Source organism: Calonectris borealis, chromosome 19 (genome assembly GCF_964195595.1).
Source record: "Calonectris borealis chromosome 19, bCalBor7.hap1.2, whole genome shotgun sequence".
NCBI lineage: Eukaryota > Metazoa > Chordata > Aves > Procellariiformes > Procellariidae > Calonectris > Calonectris borealis.
Window position 1 is genome coordinate 5,616,595 of NC_134330.1, and position 18,476 is coordinate 5,635,070.

At 64.9% G+C, this 18,476-nt stretch overlaps 2 protein-coding genes across 4 annotated transcripts; both read left to right on the forward strand.

Moving 5' to 3' along the window:
• Positions 1 to 618: 618 nt before the first annotated feature.
• Positions 619 to 9,494, forward strand: GIT1 (GIT ArfGAP 1). 3 transcript variants are annotated; one of them, XM_075168639.1, is made up of 22 exons: positions 619 to 695; positions 3,891 to 4,024; positions 4,108 to 4,220; positions 4,312 to 4,417; positions 4,505 to 4,591; positions 4,705 to 4,835; positions 4,925 to 5,019; positions 5,101 to 5,143; positions 5,348 to 5,374; positions 5,665 to 5,713; positions 5,796 to 5,868; positions 6,496 to 6,593; positions 6,675 to 6,786; positions 6,864 to 6,991; positions 7,070 to 7,222; positions 7,303 to 7,530; positions 7,644 to 7,697; positions 7,979 to 8,065; positions 8,158 to 8,231; positions 8,308 to 8,490; positions 8,627 to 8,690; positions 8,780 to 9,494. In XM_075168639.1, the coding sequence occupies exons 1-22, from the start codon at positions 644 to 646 to the stop codon at positions 8,990 to 8,992; spliced, it is 2,304 nt and encodes a 767-aa protein (XP_075024740.1). In that variant the 5' UTR covers positions 619 to 643; the 3' UTR covers positions 8,993 to 9,494. The 3 variants fall into 3 exon arrangements, with proteins under 3 accessions (XP_075024740.1, XP_075024741.1, XP_075024742.1); XM_075168640.1 differs by lacking the exon at positions 5,348 to 5,374; XM_075168641.1 differs by lacking the exons at positions 5,348 to 5,374; positions 7,644 to 7,697.
• A 298-nt stretch (positions 9,495 to 9,792) lies between these two features.
• ABHD15 (abhydrolase domain containing 15) lies at positions 9,793 to 15,132 on the forward strand. Its single transcript, XM_075168648.1, has 2 exons — positions 9,793 to 10,628; positions 11,749 to 15,132. The coding sequence occupies exons 1-2, from the start codon at positions 9,793 to 9,795 to the stop codon at positions 12,224 to 12,226; spliced, it is 1,314 nt and encodes a 437-aa protein (XP_075024749.1). The 3' UTR covers positions 12,227 to 15,132.
• The last annotated feature ends 3,344 nt before the right edge of the window (positions 15,133 to 18,476 follow it).

Here is an 18,476-nt window from a genome sequence, read left to right on the forward strand (position 1 = left end):
ATGCCCAGGAGCAGGAGCAGGGGATGCCCAGGAGCAGGAGCTGGGGATGCCCAGGGGGATGCCCAGGAGCAGGAGCAGGGGATGCCCAGGAGCAGTCTGGGTTGCACAGGACCAGGCGGGACGTGCTCAGAGCTGGAACCAGAACCTGGGCTAGGATATCCAGGACCGGGACTGGGACCGGGACCAGGGGCTGTCCAGGGCTGGGACCGGGACCGGGACCGGGACCGGGACCGGGACCAGGAGCAGGCTGTGCTGGGGCGGGCACTGGTGTGGGTGCGGATGCAGGTGTCGGTGCGGGAGCGGGGGGGTGCGGGTGCTGGGCGGGCGCGGTGCCGGCGTGGGGCGGGTGCGGGCGCGGGGCGGTGCCGGTGCCGGTGCGAGGCGGTCGCGGCGGCGCTGCCGGTGGCGGGGCGGGGGCGGTGCGGCCCCTCCTCCGCCGGGGCCGGGCCTGCGCCGCTTCCTGCGGAGCCGCCGGGCGCTGGGAGCAGCCGGCAGCCCCCGGCGCGCCGCGGCCCCGGGCCCCCGCCGCCCCCGCCCCGCCCCGCCGCCTGGCCCCCCGCCCCCCCGGCGGGCCCGGGGGCGCCGCCGCCGCCGCCCCACGCTGGCGCAGAGGCCCGGGCCCGGGCCCGCCTCGCCGCTGAGGATGTCCCGGAAGGCGCCGCGGGCGGAGGTGTGCGCCGACTGCAGCGCCCCAGGTAAGGGCCGCCCCCCCGGCACCGGCCCCGGACCCCCCGGTACGCGCCCGCTACGCCCCATCCCCGCACCAGCCTCCCGCGCCCCCCGGGCGGGGCCCTTCGCACCTCGTGCTGCTCCCCCCGGAGCCCCCCCGGAGCCTGCCTAGGAGCTTGCCTTGCGCCCCCCGGTACGGCCCCAGCACCCCCGTGAGCCCCCTCTGCACCCCCGGGTGTGCCCCCCGGTACATCCCCAGCACCCCCGTGAGCCCCCTCTGCACCCCACGATGTGCCCCCCGGTACATCCCCAGCACCCCCGTGAGCCCCCTCTGCACCCCCCGATGTGCCCCCTGGTACATCCCCATCACCCCTGTGAGCCCCCTCTGCACCCCGAGGTGCACCCCCCAGTATGCTCCCAGGGAGCCCTTTTGCGTCTTCTTCTACACCCCACAGTGAGGCCTCTTTGCACCCCCTGGGTGCCCCCAGGACCCTCCAGCGAGTCCCCTCTGCACCCTGCGGTGCACACCCTGGGGACCCCTGCTGAGTCCCCTGCTCTGCCCCCAGGAACCCTCTCACGTGCCCCCAGTGCAATGTCCCGGTGAGGCCCCTGGGCCCCCTTGGTGCATCCCCTTTCCCCCCCAGGAATCTCCCAGTACACCCCAAATGTGACCCCGATAACCTCCCCGTGCCCTCCTCAGTGCCGCCCTGGTGCACCCAGTGTACCCCCACCGCACCCAGCACCCCCCGTGCACCACCCACAGCCTTTGCACCCCTCAGTGTGGGAGCTGCTGGCACAGGCTGGGGATGTGCCGGTTGGTGCCAGCAGCACCGAGGACTGTGCAAATGGCGGGATGGGGGGGGACACCCTCCTGCACCCCTCAGCACCCCACTGCCAGCACCCATGCCGGCCGGATCCAGGCTCGGCGGTGCAGGTAGGCTGAGCCGGGCCAGCAGCGGCCGTGCTGCAAGCCAGAGCCTGAGCCTGAGCCTGGGCAAGACGATTCCCGTCCCTGGCAGTGCCGGTGCCCACAGCCCCTGCGCCGGGCACAAGCCCATGGATGTCGCGGTGGGGCAGGACCCCCAAACCCTGCCCACAGCAGGGCAGGACCCCCAAACCCTGCCCACGGCCAGCCCCACGGCGATGAATGAATGGGGCCGAGAATTGAGGCTCGCTCCGAGCCGGCCCCGGAAAGCTGCCCGCGGGCCAAGGCTGTGCCGAAATTATTCCGGCCACGTGCCAATGGCCGGATCCTGCCAGGAGAGCCAGCGGCACGCGTGGGCATGGGGCTGCCCTGCCTCCAGGCATGTCCCCCGTGCCAGCAGGCAAGCGGGGGGCGCAGGGGTGCCCAGGGCGGTGCTGAGGCTCCCTGCCGGGGCGGGGGGAAATGGAAACCAGTTTCTTCCAATCTCTTATCGCCCGGCAGCCATGTGAGGAAATGAGTTATAAAGTCCAGAGGCCACTTCCTACTGCACCGGGAGCACCCGCTGCTGGGGATGCGCTGCCTGGCCCTGCGTGGTGGGGTGCCCATGAGGTGCCCTGTTCCCTCCCTTGGCCGAATCCTGCTCCGCTGGCCCCATGCAGGGATGCCGGCCGGCCCCAGCCCTCCCCTCACCAGCGCGGGGCTGAGTGCTGGGGGTCCTGGTGTCAGCCCTTGTCCTGGGGGCAGGGACAGAGGTGCCGGGAGCTCCCCTGGGCTCCAGGATCCTCCCAGGGTTCGGGGTGTCCCCGTGCCAGCACTCCCCGAGCTGCTGCAATGCCCACCCGCATCCCACCGCATCCCGGCTGCCCCCTGCAGCGGGAGGGGGTGCCGCCCCGGGGGTACCCCAGATCCGCCCGGTTGTGGGGCCGTGGGCAGCCTCGCCGGCCGGCTCCCCCCGCGCAGAGCGTCCTGTTCCCGGCAGCGCCCCGTGGGCAGCGGGCGCGAAGGCGCAGATGCCGCCGCACCGGCTGCCAAGGCGCTGCCATCTGTGTGCGCGGGGCTGCCAGGCTGGGGGGGGGGAGGCACCGCTCCCCCCGGCCACCCCTCCTCGGCCCTGGGGCATTGCAGCACTGCAGGGCTGGGTGCCCCCCAAAACGGCATCCCCAGGGCTCTGTGGGGGGCTTGGGGAGGGGTCCGGGACCCTGCGGGGAGGAAGGAAGTGGGGGAGGCCCGGCCGCCTGCCTGCCTTCCTCTGCGGGGTCGCAGGGCCACTGTCACCCCCTCGGGGCCATCGCGGCTGCTCAGTGCTGCCACCCCCCCAGGCCCCGTGCCCCCCGGGCTTGGGGCTTCCCCCTCCCGTGGGGCAGTGTTTATGTAGGCCCTACAGAAACAAGGGGCGGTGGGGCTGGGCAGAGGCTGGCAGGACTCCCCCGCGGCGCCCGGCAGAGGGGCCACCCAGGGACGGTTTGGCAGCGTCACCCGGTGCCTGGCCGCGTGTCATGGGAGGGGGCTGTGACCCAGCGGGGGGGTCCCAACCCCTGCCCTCGGTGCTGCCGGGGGCAGCTGCGGTCCCACAACCAGGGGTCCCACCCCGGGCCAGCCCCAGGACCCATTTTTGGGGTGCAGGCGTGGGGAGCTGCCACCCGGCCGGGAGCGGGGCCCCCGCGGGTGCCGGGGCTGGTGCCAGCGCGGGGCCGGCGCGGCGGCTCAAACAGCCTTTTGTTCCCGGCGGGACACAAAGGGCTCCAGTCCGGCCGGGCCGGGGCCGGCAGCCGGGGCTGGGGGGGGTATGGCAGCGTGGGGGGGCCACAGCACCTGCCCCGAGAGCCAGGGTGCCCTGCAGGGCCGGCCTGGGGTGGGGTGCTGAGGCTGTAGAGCCGGTGACCACCGTATGTGGGAGCCCACGGGCTGGGGGTGCCCACCCACTGCGGGGCATGCTGGCCCCATCCAGGACCCCCCCAAATGCCCAGCCGGGGGCTCAGGGAGTGTGCAGCCTCGCCGGGTGCTGCAGCGAGTCAGGGTGCCCCGGCTCGGGGTGCGCTGCCACGGGGCTGGCATCGTCCCTGCCACCGGCCGCCCTCCTGATGGGGGAGGCCAAATCCTGCCCCCCCCTTTTGGCTGGTGCCTGGTTGCTACGGGAAACCTGTGGGTTTCCCCTGGTGATGGGCTGAGCCCCTCGCCGTCACCAGGGAAACGGTCGCTGTGGCAACACATCCCCCCCACCCAGCAGCAGCGGTGTGGGTGGGGGGGAACCGTGGCGGCGGGGACACCCGGTGCCACCCCCTGTGCCACCCCGCAGACCCCGGCTGGGCCTCCATCAACCGCGGGGTGCTCATCTGCGACGAGTGCTGCAGCGTGCACCGCAGCCTGGGCCGCCACATCTCCATCGTCAAGCACCTGCGCCACAGCCCCTGGCCCGCCACCCTGCTCCAGGTGGGTGTCAGCCCCGTGGGGACATGGGGGGACACACACAGGGACCCCCCCCGCGCCCACCGGGCCCTGCCTCTCCCCCGCAGATGGTGCACACCTTGGCGAGCAACGGGGCCAACTCCATCTGGGAGCACTCGCTGCTGGATCCGGCCCAGGTGCAGAGCGGGCGCCGGAAGGCGAACCCCCAGGACAAAGTGCAGTAAGTGCCCCCCGCTCTGCGGGGAGGGGGTCTGCGCCGGCCAGGCGCCCCCCCCCGCTCACCCCGCAACCTGCGGCCCCCCCCCCCCCAGCCCCACCAAGTCGGAGTTCATCCGCGCCAAGTACCAGATGCTGGCCTTCGTCCACAAGCTGCCCTGCCGGGACGACGACGGCGTCACTGCCAAGGACCTCAGCAAGGTGGGGTGCAGGGTGGGGGTGCAGGGACCCCCCCCACCTCGGCAGTGGGGACAGATCCCCTCCCCTTACCGGTTCTCTCCTCTGCAGCAATTGCACTCGAGCGTTCGGACGGGCAACCTGGAGACCTGCCTGCGCCTGCTCTCGCTGGGCGCCCAGGCCAACTTCTTCCACCCGGTGAGCACCGGTGGGGATCGGGGTCCCTGGGAACGGTGCTGACCTTTTGGGGGGGGGTCCAGGAGCGCCATCCCGCAGGCAGGCTGCGGGGCTGAGGCTGCCCGTGCCCGCAGGAGAAGGGCACCACGCCGCTGCACGTGGCCGCCAAAGCCGGGCAGATCCTGCAGGCAGAGCTGCTGGTGGTCTACGGCGCCGACCCCGGGGCGCCCGACGTGAACGGCCGGACCCCCATCGACTACGCCAGGTGAGGACGAAGAAGGCGGGGGGGGGGTCACCCCTGCCTGCACCCCCCCCCCCTTAGGGTGGGCATCACCCCTGCCCGTCCTCTCACAGGCAGGCAGCCCAGCACGAGCTGGCGGAGCGGCTGGTGGAGTGCCAGTACGAGCTGACCGACCGGCTGGCCTTCTACCTCTGCGGCAGGAAGCCGGGTGAGCGCGGGGGTCCTGGGGGGAGGGACCTCAGCCTCAGGGGGGCACGGGGCCCCGCTCACCACCCCTCTCTTTGCGCAGACCACAAGAACGGGCACTACATCATCCCGCAGATGGCCGACAGGTGAGTGCCCGGCGCCCGCGGCCCCGCTGCCCTGTCCCATGTCCCCCCCGGCGTCCCCACTGGGCCGAGGGGGGGGACCCCGGTCACCTCCCCGTGACTGGCACTGGAGCATCCCTAGAGGGGGGGTGGGGGGGACCGCGTGCCCGCGCGTTTAACGTCCGCCTTTATCCTGTTCTTCCCTCCGCTGCCTTCTCCGGAGCGCAGGGTGCGCCCAAAGTGCATGGCACAGAGGTATTGTCCGCTCGGCTCTCGGCTCCGGGGGCACCCCTGTGCCGCCGGCGCGGGCCCCCCCTGCAGCCCCGGCTGCTCAGCCCAGCCCAGCACCCCAGGAGCACCCGGGGAGGGGGGTCCCGCTCACACCCTGTCACCTCGTCCCCCCGTGCCTGCCTGCCAGCCCTGCTCGGCGAAGCCCCCCCGTGCCCGGAGGGGGGTCCCTGTCATGGTGGGGTGCAGCTGGGGACTGTTTCAGTGGGCCAGGAATAACCCCCACTTTGTGTCTCCCCGCTCCCTGCGCCCCCCAGCCTGGACCTCTCTGAGCTGGCCAAGGCAGCCAAGAAGAAGCTGCAGGCGGTGAGTGGGGGCCGGGGCAGGGCTGGGGGGGTCCCGTCTGCTTCCCCCATCCCGCCTGATGCCGTCCCCCGTCCCGCTGCAGCTCAGCAACCGCCTCTTCGAGGAGCTGGCCATGGACGTCTACGATGAGGTGGACCGCCGGGAGAACGACGCGGGTGAGCGGGGGGCGCGGGGTGCAGCCCCCCCCAGGGCTGGGGCTGGGACGGGCGTCCCAGCGCGGGGAGGAGCAGCCGGCCTGGCCGCGGCCGAGCCCAGCGCTCCCCCCGATCTGGATCCGTCCGCCGGGACCGCAGGCCCCTCCTTCCTCATTCCTCCGGCCGGGGAGGTTTTCTCGGCGTGAGGGGCCGCCGCTGGGCACCGGGGCTGGGGTGCTGCTGGAGGTGGGTGCTGGGACCCCCCGGGGATGGGGGCTCAGCCTGGAGGGGTGCCCTTGGGCTGGGGGGTGGCGGGGCGGGGGCCACCCCATTTCCATGGCGGGGTGGGCACCGACAGGCACGCCACACCCTCTCCCCACAGGCTGGAGGGGTGCAGAGCTGGTGTCCCAAAGGGTGAGGAGCAGGGGGTCCCTGCTGGGGAGTGCGGGGGGGGTCCCAGCCCGGCGGGGCGGCTGGGGGAGGCGATTCCCGTCAGCCCGGCTGGGCTCCGCTCCCAGCCCCAGCAGGCTGGCCCTGCGCCTGCGTCCTGCCGCTCCGCCGCCGGCCCCAGGCCCTGCAGCCCGCTTGCTCCGGGGGGTCCGGCCCCCGCAGCCCCTCGGGGGTCTGACGCCGGGTGCCTGCCCACAGTCTGGCTGACGACGCAGAACCACAGCACGCTGGTGACGGAGCGCAGTGCCGTCCCCTTCCTCCCTGTCAACCCCGAGTACTCGGCCACACGCAATCAGGTGAGCCCCCCGCCAGGCCCTGCCACCCACCCTTGCACCCAGACCCCTGCTCACCCCCTTTCCCCCCCCCTGCCCTCCCAGGGCCGGCAGAAGCTGGCCAGGTTCAACGCCAGGGAGTTTGCCACCTTGCTCATCGACATCCTCGGGGAAGCCAAGCGCCGGCAGCAAGGGAAGAGTCTGCTGAGCCCCACAGGTGAGGGATGGGGGCAGCGAGGGGGGGCCGAGCAGCCCCCCCAGCCCTGTGCTCAGCACCCCCCTGCCCTCCCCCAGACGCCCTCGACTACTCGCTGCGAAGCCAGAGTGACCTGGACGACCAGCACGACTACGACAGCGTCGCCTCCGACGAGGACACGGACCAGGAGCTGCTGCGCAACGCCTCCCGCAACAACCGCGCCAGGGTAAGCCCCGGACCCCCGCCCTGGATCCCCCCCCACCCCCGGCTCCAGGATCCTGGCGCTGAGCCCCTCTCCCTGCAGAGCATGGACTCCTCCGACCTCTCGGACGGCCCCATCACGCTGCAGGAGTACCTGGAGGTGAAGAAGGCTCTGGCAGCCTCCGAGGCCAAGGTGCAGCAGCTGATGAAGGTGAACAACAGCCTGAGCGACGAGCTGCGCCGGCTGCAGCGCGAGGTGGGTGCGGGGCTGGCGGGACCCCCCCCTCTCGGCGTACCCCCCTCCTCGCTGATGCCTCCCCCCCCCGCTGGCTGCAGATCCACAAGCTGCAGGCAGAGAACACGCAGATCCGGCAGCAGACGGGTCCCGTGCACCCAACGCCGGCCCCCAGCGAGCGGCCGGAGCATGGGCACCCCCCGGGCACGGCCCCCCCGCACCGCCGGGACCGCCAGGCCTTTTCCATGTACGAGCCGGGCTCAGCGCTGAAACCCTTTGGGCAGCCGGTGGAGGAGCTGGTGACGCGGCTGCAGCCCTTCGGCGCCGGCGTGAGTGTGCTGGGATGGGCGGGTGGGCGGTTTTTGGGGTGCAGCAGTCCCCCCAGCCCCCCAGGGTGCTGGGTGCCCTCCCCGCGGGGCCATAACCTTTCGTGTGTCGCCAGGAGGTGGAGGACGAGGCTCTGTACTCCATGCACATCCCGGCCAGCGTGTACCGGGTAAGGGGGCCGCGGCGGGGGCGGCTCCTGCATGGGACATGGTGGCTGTCGCCCTCCTGGGACATGGCCTCCGTGCCGTCCTGGGACGTCCCGTCCCCCCTGCTGCCCTGCACGCCCTGGGTCAGGCCGGGGACCTCCCCGGGGGACGGTGGCCGCGGGATGTTCCTGCATGCAGGGCAGCGGTGTCCCCTGTGCTCCTCCTCCCCTGCACGTCACCGGGATCAGCTCCGGACCCTTCTGCGCCCCGTTCAGCGCTGGCTTCTCCTCTCTTTCCCCTCCAGATCCGGAAAGGTCCATCTGCCTCCTCGGTGCCCTTTCCCCCATCCTCCCCGCTGCTCTCCTGCCCGCCCGATGGTGCCCGGCACATGGTGACGTACCGGGGAGAGGGGGGGTGGCGGGACCCCCGCCCTGCACGGGGCCAGGGCTGGGCAGGGCCTGATGCTGCTCCTCTCCCCTGCAGAGCAAGCTGGACCGGCACGGCAGCGGCACCGACAGCGACTATGACAACACACAGGCGGGTGAGGTCCTGATCAGGTGAGTGCCAGGGCTGGGGACAGCGCTGGGGGCACGGGGCTGGCACTGACCCCAGGGGGTCGGTCGGTCCCTGCAGCATGGAGGGGAAGCGGTTCGTGGAGCTGAGCAAGGACGAGGACTTCCCCCACGAGCTGGACCCGCTGGACGGGGAGCTGGACCCCGGGCTGCCCAGCACGGAGGACGTCATCCTCAAAACCGAGCAGGTCACCAAGAACATCCAGGAGCTGCTGCGGGCGGCGCAGGAGTCCAAGCATGACAGGTAGGGCTGGGGCAGGGCCACGGGGTCCCTCCGGCCCCCCCTGGTCCCAGGGGCTGTGTTCATATGGGTCCCTGTCACCCCCGTGGTCGGGAGCCGTCGTCGTCCCCAAGTGCTCACCCCCTCCGCTCGCCCCCAGCTTCGTGCCCTGCTCGGAGAAGATCCACTCGGCTGTGACAGAGATGGCATCGCTCTTCCCCAAGGTAGGAGGGGGGCAGGTGGCCGGGAGGGGGGTCCCCACCTTGCACTGTGTCCCCACCCTGACACAGGTCCTGACTCTGCCCCGCTGCAGAAGCCAGCGCTGGAGACGGTGCGGAGCTCCCTGCGGCTACTCAACGCCAGCGCCTACCGGCTGCAGAGCGAGTGCCGCAAGACCGTGCCGCCCGAGCCGGGCGCTGCCGTGGACTACCAGCTCCTGACCCAGCAGGTCATCCAGTGTGCCTACGACATCGCCAAGGCCGCCAAGCAGCTGGTCACCATCACCACCCGTGAGAAGAAGCAGTGAGCGCCGGCCCGCGTTCCCCCCGTGCCCCCCCCCAGCCCCCTCGCTCTCCCTCCCTCCCTCCCCTCCGGCAGCAGCTGGCACCTGGGGTGAGCACGGCTGCAAGCGGCCTTAGCCCGTGGGGGGCCGGGGCGTGGGGTGAGCCCCCCCTCGCCCCCCCATGCCGCCGAGGAGCTGGTGCTCAACCTGCGGGGTAGGTGCCTGCATCCCCCTGTACAGACCCCTGCCCCCCCCCGCGCAGCCCGCCCCGCGGCACGCGCCTAACTTATCCTGTACATAGCCTGTGTAGCTGTCCGCGGCGGCGGCGGTGATGTACCCCCTCCCCCCAAAAGCCCCTTGCCGGGCGGCCGGTACCCCCAGGGCCACCCGCAGCGTTACACTGGATCGGGACGCCCGTGGGCCCCCCCTTCCCCGGGCGTCCTGCCCCCCCGCCGGGGCCGCGCTCCCTACTGTAAGATGTGTCCTTGTACATTTGTATCAATAAAGGTGTGAGCATTGCACGGGCCCCCGGCCCCTGGCTCCTGCGGCAATGGGGGGGTCCCGTGCCCCTGGGGTGTGGCTGCAGGGGATTCACCCCCCCCCCCGGCGCCAGGCAGGGCTCAGCCACGTGTCCCTCCCGTTTCACCCAGTCCCCTTGGCCCCGGCTGGCGGCTGGTCACGCCGTCCGCGGCACAACCCCGCCGTCCCCGGCATGGCCCCACCGCTCGCCCAGCCCCGGGGCAGGGCTTTCCCAGCACGGCCCTGCCGTCGCTCTGCGAACCCGCCGAGCACCGGGGCTGCCGGCCGGGGCTCCTGCCGCCCCCATGGTGTCCCCCGAGGTTTTGGTGGCCGCAGCAGCGGTGCTCACCGGCTTGGGCCTCCTGGCCTGGCACCTTTGGGCAGGGAGGCTGGAGATGGCTGGAGACTGGGCAGAGGAGGAGGAGGAAGAGGAGGGGATCCTCTTCATCCCTGAGGATGGCTCAGGGCGCTGCCGGCTGCTGTCCAAGCCCTCGGCACTGGCCCAGCACCTGGTGCGGAGCTTGGGGCGGTCAGCGGCGCTGCGGGGGGGCCGCTGGCTGTGGCCGCGCTGGCCCCGGCTCCAGATGCTGCGGCAGCTCCTGCAGCCGCCCGAGCCAGAGCCGGCGGTGGCCCGGGAGCTCCTGCAGCTGCCCGACACCGGGCTGGTGGCCCTGGACTGGCTGGTGGGGCGGCGGGGGGCCAGGAGCGGCAGCGGTGGGGGGGGGCCCAGCTCGGTGCTGCTGCTCATCCCCAACGCTGCCGGGAAGGTGACGGGGGGGCTGCTGCAACTGGGACTGCGGGCGCTGGAGCGGGGCTTCGTCCCTGTCATCTTCAACCGCCGGGGTCACAACGGCTGCCCCCTCACCACCCCCCGGCTCCAGCCCTTCGGGGACCCTGGGGACCTGCGGGAGGCGGTGACCTACCTACGCTGCCGGCACCCCACCGCCTCGCTGCTGGCCGTCAGCGAGGGCTCGGGCTCGGGGCTGCTGCTCGCCTACCTGGGGGAGAGCGGCTCCTCCAGCCGCCTGGCCGCCGCCGCCTGCATCTCCCCCATCTTCCGTGGCCGGGACTGGTTTGAGGCTGGAATGCCCTGGCTCTACGAGTGGCCGCTGCTCCTGCACCTCAAGAGGGGACTCAGCAGGTCAGTGGGGTCCCCTGGGGCTGGGGAGGCTGGGGAGGGGGTGCCCCGGGAGCCCCTCGGCCAGCCCTGGGAAGGTGCGTGCAGTGGGTGCTGCTGCCGGCACTGGGAGCTCCGGCGTGGGGGCAGAGGTGCTGAGAGCAGCAAAACGCGCTGGTTAATGAACACCAGCCTGGAGCTGGTTGCCGTGGGGCCAGCTTGGCCACCACATGCTCCCCGGCCCAGCTGGGGCTGTGGCAGCATCTTGGGGTCCCCCGGCCGAGAGATGTCACCTCGGCGCAGCAGCACTGGGCGGGTTGGCAAAGCCCCCGCGCTGCACTGGACCCCAGGGGCTGAGTGGGGCCGGCCACCCCCCTGCACTGCTGCTTGCCCCCAGCACCCAACCATGGGTGTCTGCCCTGTGGGGTTGGAGGGGGCCATGACCACCAACCCAGGGCCGGGCAGGGGGCTGTGGCGGCTGCCACCCTCCTTCCCAAGGGCCCTGGGTCCCCGTTGCCCAACACGGCGGTGCTGGGGAGGGCCAAGCGCTGGTGTGGGCTGGGCTGGGAGACAAATGGTTCTGTGCCAAGGCCTTGAGCAAGCTGAGACCTTGGGGGCGGGGGGGCACAAAGGGGCCCCACTGGTAGGCAAATGAGAGCCAAAAAACTGCAGTTAAGCCCCAAAATGTTGGGGCAAAGAGGTGCCAGGGTGAGCCTCACAAAGCCCAGGTGGGTGCGGCCAGGCACAGTGTTTACTGCAGTGGTGGGTGCTGCGGGGGGGTGGGTTCCTGTTGGCCAGGTGTTGGGGGGGTGGGCAGCAGGGTGTCTCCCCTCCATTTCCCGATACCCATTGCAAGCGCTGCTGTCACGGCAACGGAGCGGAGCGCTGGCTGCCTCCCGTTGCCATGGTACCCGGGCTGGCGCAGGCTGCACGGCGGGGACCCCCCCCAGCATCCATAGCGAGGGGCTGAGATGGCACCCCAAAACCAGCTCCAGGGGTGGTGGGGGGACTCGAGGCCACCCCCGGTCCCTGGACGCAGGGCCATCACCACAGCGCAGCCCCCCGCCCCGCCAGCGTAGGCAGTTGGGCGAGCCGGTGGTGTCCCCACGGCCCCCAGCCCACGGCGACCGCCCCGTCCCCGCAGGTACGTGGGGTCCCTGGCCGAGGCGGTGGACGTGGACAGGCTGCTGGGCAGCCGCTCGCTGCGGGAGCTGGAGGAAGCCCTCTTCTGCCGGACCAAGAGCCGCCCCACCAGCTGGGAGGCCTACTGGGAGCGCAACGAGCCCCTGCGCGACGCCGACGAGGCGGCCGTGCCGGTGCTGTGCCTCTGCAGCGCCGACGACCCCGTCCGCGGCCCCCCGGCCCGCAGCCTGCCCCTGGAGCTCTTCCGCAGCAGCCCCTACTTCTTCTTGCTGCTGACCCCGCGCGGGGGGCACTGCGGCTTCCCCCGGCGGGGAGCGGGGCGCTGCTGGGGCCACGAGGCCGTGCTGGAGTACTTCAGGGCCATGGCCGAGTTCCTGCGGGCGGAGGAGAGGAGGAAGGGGCTGCCGCGGGCCCGCAGGTGGGGGGGTCCCGCCATCGAGCCCCCCGTCTTCACCTGGCAGAGGTCCTACACGCGGTAGCCCCCGGGCAGGGTCCCACGCGCCGGCAGGGCTCAGAAAGGCAGGCAGACACTCCGTGTACTAAAATTACTTTATTACAGTTGATTTTTTTTTTTTTTAACATTTCCTTTGCTATGATACAAAGGATACTTACAAACAAAATATTACATATGACCTTATTTTTTCTCTTCTCTTATTTTCTGACAACTTGGTAACAGTTTTAAATGCACAATCTATACAATTAATACAGGTTATATATGAGCTATAATGTATGTTGAACCAGAAGAATACCAGAATACTGACAATATACTGTACATTAAGCCTTACCAGTTAGTGCTCGTGGCATTTTCTACACGAAGGAAAACGCACACCTGTAGATTCACTCATACCAGCTGGTGCTACCAGACACGGAAGCAGGAAGGAGTTTAATTCCCCTAGTTAAATCCTTCGCGGCCCATCACCGTGGTGCTGGGCCTGGAAACCTCAGACCAGTGTTCATAGTAAAACAGCAGATATGTGTGTGTTTTTTCTAACTAACGCTCTGCGGCACAAAACCGCGCAGCCGGGCGCCTTCCCCCGGCACCGCGGCAGGCGGGCTTTGCTATACCTGGATGATGCCCCAGAGCAGACGGCCACGGCACTGGGGCCGGGCGCTGGGCGAGCTCTTGTTGGTGAGCTGGACCTCCTTACGGAGGGGGAGAGGAGGAAGAGGAGGAGGAGGAGGAGAGGAAAAGCAGCAACAGCTTTGCTGTCATCAGTAGGCAGCTCTCGGGTTTGTGCACACGAACAGGCAGGCGCCGAGGGGGGAAGAGGAAGCCCAAGGCAGGTCGCTCCCCGGCACGGGGCTCGGCCCCCGGCTGCGCACGGAGCTCGTGCCCGGCAAAACCTCCGCGGGCTCGGGCAGCCGGCGGGGCTGGGAGCTGCCTTGCGGTTACCTGCTCGCCAGAAAAGGTTTGCTTTTGTTTCGCAGCCAAAGCTCGAGTTGTGTGGCTACAGGTGTGCACTTCCCCTCCTCCCGCCGTGGTCTATGTCGGACTGATAAGGTTACATTTTTGTTTTATTTTGTATTTTTTTTTTTAAAGCAACCAGCAAGTGAAGCGTTTTTAGTTGACTGGCAAAAGACCTGGCATTTGCACAGAAGCTGCAAATGGAAAATAGCCATCCCCTCCTCCCACCCGCTGCATCCCAGCCCAGAAAATCCCAAACTGTTGGCGGAAGAAAGAAAAAAAACAGGAGTGGAGGAGAGGAAGGGGAGGGGAGAACAGGTTGGAAAATACCAGGTTTGAGTTAACATTTCCTTGACTTCACACAATGCTTGTGCAAAAAAAAGAAACAAAACAAAACCCCCAAACAAACAAAAACCAAAACCAGAAACATGCTGGAAATAATGAAAACAAAGGGAAAGTAATATATAAAATTAAAAATATAAATAGGATGTCTGGCTGACTGGTAGAAGAATAGGTCATTTAGGTTACAAAAAGGAATATACATTCAAGAGGCTCTGAACCCAGTGGGGTAACTGATGTTAAACTTGTGTTAATAGTTAGGCTAGAATTCTCAAGTTTGTCTTTAAAATCTTCACAATACAAGCAAGCTATTTTTAAAAAATATACACTATACACACCTCACACAGCTTCTCCTATCCGTATTACACACGTTACGCTACCCTCCCATCCACTAAACCACGGGGGTTCCCACGGCTAAGGTACGCAGGGTGGGCCCCCCCTTCCGACCCGCTGGCCCCGAGGTGTCGGTGGGGCAGCGACGGCTGCGGGGCCCCAGGCAGGTCGCTTGGCCCTCCGCGTCTTACCACAACCTTCTCAAGCATTTACAAGTCACCAAAGGGCTGTAGCCTTTTATGTTATACACACTTCACTTTGTAACGTTAATTATTTACATCAGGGCTGCCCCCTCATTTTTTAGCTGTTTCTAGGCAGGTAAAAAATGTTCCTGTTCCAAGCAAGCAGGGGGAAGAGCTGCGGGGGGTTAGGAGGGAAGAAAAGCTGAAGAAAGGAAGCGGGTGGTTTGCTTGCCAGAAGCCAAACCCGTACGCGCACGTATGCCTCTCCTTCTCTGATCCTTGAGTCCTTACAAGCTCCCGTCCCCTACGACCTCCAGGACAAGCAGACCTGGAGAGCACGGCCCCACCGGCACTCAAACTCCTCTGCTCGCAGCTTCCCGGGGCACTCAGCAAAGCTATTCTCCACTTGCAGACTTGCCTCCGCCACAGGACAAGGAGCACAGGTCCTTCCTTCATCCCTAGGAAGCGCGGGGGGAGCCCACCCCTCACTTACTGGCAGGTCTTGCAGCGCAAGCCAGCTGCAGCCGGGGCAGGGACACCGAGACCCACGCAAGCGACCGCATGGCACCCACAAATTCGCCCTTCGCTGCTGCAGTCGGGCTCTGCCGGAGCCGTGCAACAGCAGCGGCGACGTACTTCAGCTCGTTAACAACCCTGTGCTGATTTCTAAACTCTGCTGAGCTCAGAGTTGCCATAGAAATGCGTGATCCTGGCACTAAAAGCAGGCAACAATCTTACATGAAAGTCTTTTTTTTTTTTTTCCCCTCTAGTAGGTTTAGATGATCTCGGGTCTAAGACAAAAGCAGAAGGGGAAAACAGATCATTTCTAGAGAGGTTGAAAAATATAGTCATAAGCCGGTATTAAACTGCAGCAAAGAACCTGAACTCGGTTCCCATTGAGTTCAGCCCCAGAGAAAGCTCGAAGCCACCGCCCCGTCCCTCGCGCTGCCCACCCTACAGCACACGCCGCCGCAGGGAAGATCACACACAGCGAACACGGAAAACCCGGCTGCACGCGGGAAGCCGAAAGCCCCAGGCGAGCGGCTGTTGGCCTCCCCAGCCCTCCTGCCCCATCGGCTGCTGCGCCGCCCCAGCTCGCAATATTTAAGCACAATTCCTTACAGCATCACTTTGACAAGTCTCGGGGATTAGATGCATGCTGAACTACGACTGGCAATTACAGTAGCTTTTTGCTAGCTGGCACATACTGTATCTATAAATTTTAGTACAAAAACTTAAAAAATACAGAAACTAGGTCAATTTGTTAACTACATATTTACAGATAATTACAATTCTTTTCACTCACAATAATTAAACTAATTGTCAGTGAAAATTCAAACTGTGCATGTTCTGAGGTACCCGTACTCAGGGGTGGGGAGCGGGGCAGGGGACCGGAGGGGCGAGGGGGGGGGAAGATCCCCCCCCGGGTTTGTTCACATCCGCGGGGGCAACGCTCGCCCCTCCTGGTTACCGGTTCCTGGACTCAGTGTGTGCACTCAGAGAAAGCAAGGAGAGAGGGAACCCATGTTGGGTTTTTTTTTTCCTAGGACATGGCTTTAGGATGTTTCGAGGACACCAGATGGGTGCAAAGCCAACGGTCACATACCAAACTGCCTTCCTCCCCCTCCAAAGAGGAGCCTTCAGGTGAAGTACAAGTATTGAGACCCACAGCTCGGTGGTTAAGGTGCTTGTTTGCCAGCAAATCCGATTTACTAAGTCCCTCTCTAGCTGACAAAGGCCTTTCCTTCGCCCGCAAAGCCTGGGCTGAGGGGCAGGGCAGGGGTGCAGCAGGCAGCGTCGCAGCCCCAGCTGGCTGAATCCCACCGTGTGACTGGAACCAGAGTTACCCGCTGCCATCGTTCCCTGGTGGGGTGACGTTTACTATGACCACTAGGATCTGCCAGCTTTTCTTTTTGGCTGTAAACAGCTACCCACAACCCTCCGAAGCGCCTCACACTTATTTCTCAACAGACTCCGGCTCAATCGACTCGTAAAAGTGCAAACTGAAACAAACACAGCAGAGGGACACCGACCGGCGTCCCTGTCTGCGCATCCACCACTCCTCCATCCTTGGCACGTGGCTCTGGGCTCGCTGCCGGCCAGCGCCGGGGTGGGGAAGTCCCACAGGCAGGAGCACAGCTAAAGACGACACTACTCGTTGTGAAAGGGTAAGGATGTTCCAATCAAACCCGAGCCTCACCTAAAAAGCTCACAGGAGACCTTCCAAAAGGGACAAGGGGGAAAATTGCCTCCAAATTCTCTGATTGCACAAAGAAGAGAGCCCCTAGTTGGCGTGCTGCTGAGCTGGCTGGGCTTCCCCAGGGGGTAAATATCGCAGCTGGATGAACATTTGTGGCTTGACACGTGAGAACCATTTATCCCCCAAACTGCCAGATGTCTCACTAAGATGGGGTCTGTAGAGGACAAAGGAGAAGGTTAGAAGGGTCTTCACAGCTTGAGGAGCTCGTGGTGTCCAGCATGGCACTCACCCCTCTGCTATGAGAAAGACCAGGGCAAGATTTACTAGCAATGCAGAGCAAGCACCCAGGAGACCAAGGCTGTCCTCTGCTTACTGGACTCGAGTAACAAAACACACATGCCTAGGCAGAATAAAGAATGGACCAAAGACGTCTGCGTGTGCATATATACGTACGTATGTATGTGCTGTACACACATACACACACACATAATCTTTTATATCTTCCAATATAGCTTCTCTTTTCATCCTCCACAAAACCTGCTCTAGTTATTAGACGCACACAAAGGTAGACAGCATTCAGAGTTAGCGGCGGCTTGAACTCAGGACTGCCAAAAGGTAGTGCCGGTGCAGCGTGCCAAGACCGTGCCGGGCTTGTGATCTTTCGTGGCGAGACGCAGCTGGGGACTCTGAGCTCAGCCTGCTGAGCACTTCACCGGCCCACTCACCGCCTCCCCAGCAGATCGGTACATTGCCTCAACTGCTTTCCTATCGCTATACCATCTTGTTTTCTTCTCTGCTGTCTTCTGACTTCCCGGTACCCTCTGGGAGCTCTCTCCTCTCCTTTACAGCACACCCATAGCAGCTAGCCTACCCTCCCGCTCCCCAGAAAAAGAAAGCTACAATTAGCAGGGCAGTACTTAAGTGAGGGCTTTTGACTGCGTTCAGCCCTAGCACAGCTTGTGCAGATGTGCGTGCCCTCGCCCTCGAGAGCCCTGCTGCAGGGGTTGCTTTTGCTCACGAACAGGAGTGCTAAAGAACAGCAGAACTGAAGTGCCCTGACAGAAATGCACAGCATGATGTGTGTGCACGTATACCCCCACACACACGTACATACAGAGTATATAAATATATACAAATGAGATACCATATATATATCCAGAGAGATGTGCGTATTCAACAGAGTAATGGTAGACAGTGGTACAATACAATTTATTGCCTCTCAAGAAATGGCACGTAAGCAGGGTCAAGGGGGCAGGGCAGCCCGACGTGCAAGGGGCCCTTTTCCCTTGGGGGGGTAATAAACAGCATCATCCCAGGATCTACCAGGGTTACAGCTCGTGTGCAATGCACGTTCTTCTGGAGTGGGAGGGCTGGGTGGGATACAGAGCGATGCCAGCCTGGCCCCAAGCCAGGCAAGGAATGGCTGCAGGGGATTTTCTGTGGAAAGCTTGGTATCGTACCACGTTTACTTCTTCAACCCCTTTGAAGCTCACAGGCTTGGAGCGAATGCAGGTGAAACAGAGCTGGCCTCCATTTCAGTGCTGCACCCGAGGAAGAAAGCACGTAACGTTCAACATGGAAGGGAGAGGTGGCTGCTGACTCCCTGGGACCATGGAGAACAAGAAAAACGTGGTCCCTTTCACTGATTTTAATTAAATAAAATCAAAAGAAATTCAAATCAGAAAGAGGTGAAAATGCTGTCTCCTCTGTTTTTTTTCATCTCTGGGCTAAACTACATCAGAACTTTAGGTCTTTGCAAAGGGGAGAGAAAAATAACCACAGAAGAAGAGATTTCAGGGGTGAAGCTGGTGATTTGAAAATACTGCAATAAAATTTGCAAAGTAGTCACACAGAAGAGTTTCCCCAGTGTTAAATACGAACACAAAAGATGTAAAAGAACATCTTTGCTGAGGTACTGGAGTAGTTTCCACAATTTACAGATTACAGTATTTTTAAAACCAAAGCTAGGGCACGACTGCAACGAGTACAATATGAAGTAATTGGTCCTACTTTTAAAAATAGAGTTTGCAAACTGATTCAGAGAGTGTTTGCGTCTCTCTAGCGTATTTTATAGTTATGTATCTCAGAAATATACCTGAGATACATTAAAATTCTCAACACCAAGGGCCTCTTCATATACCTCCAAGGCACAGCCTAACCCTGAGCTACAGCTGCGTAATGGGGTGCTTTCTCTCGAGATCAGGCTTGTTTGGGACTGCTTTCCTTCCCCCACGTACACACAGGGACACACACATTTAGACCAGTTGATC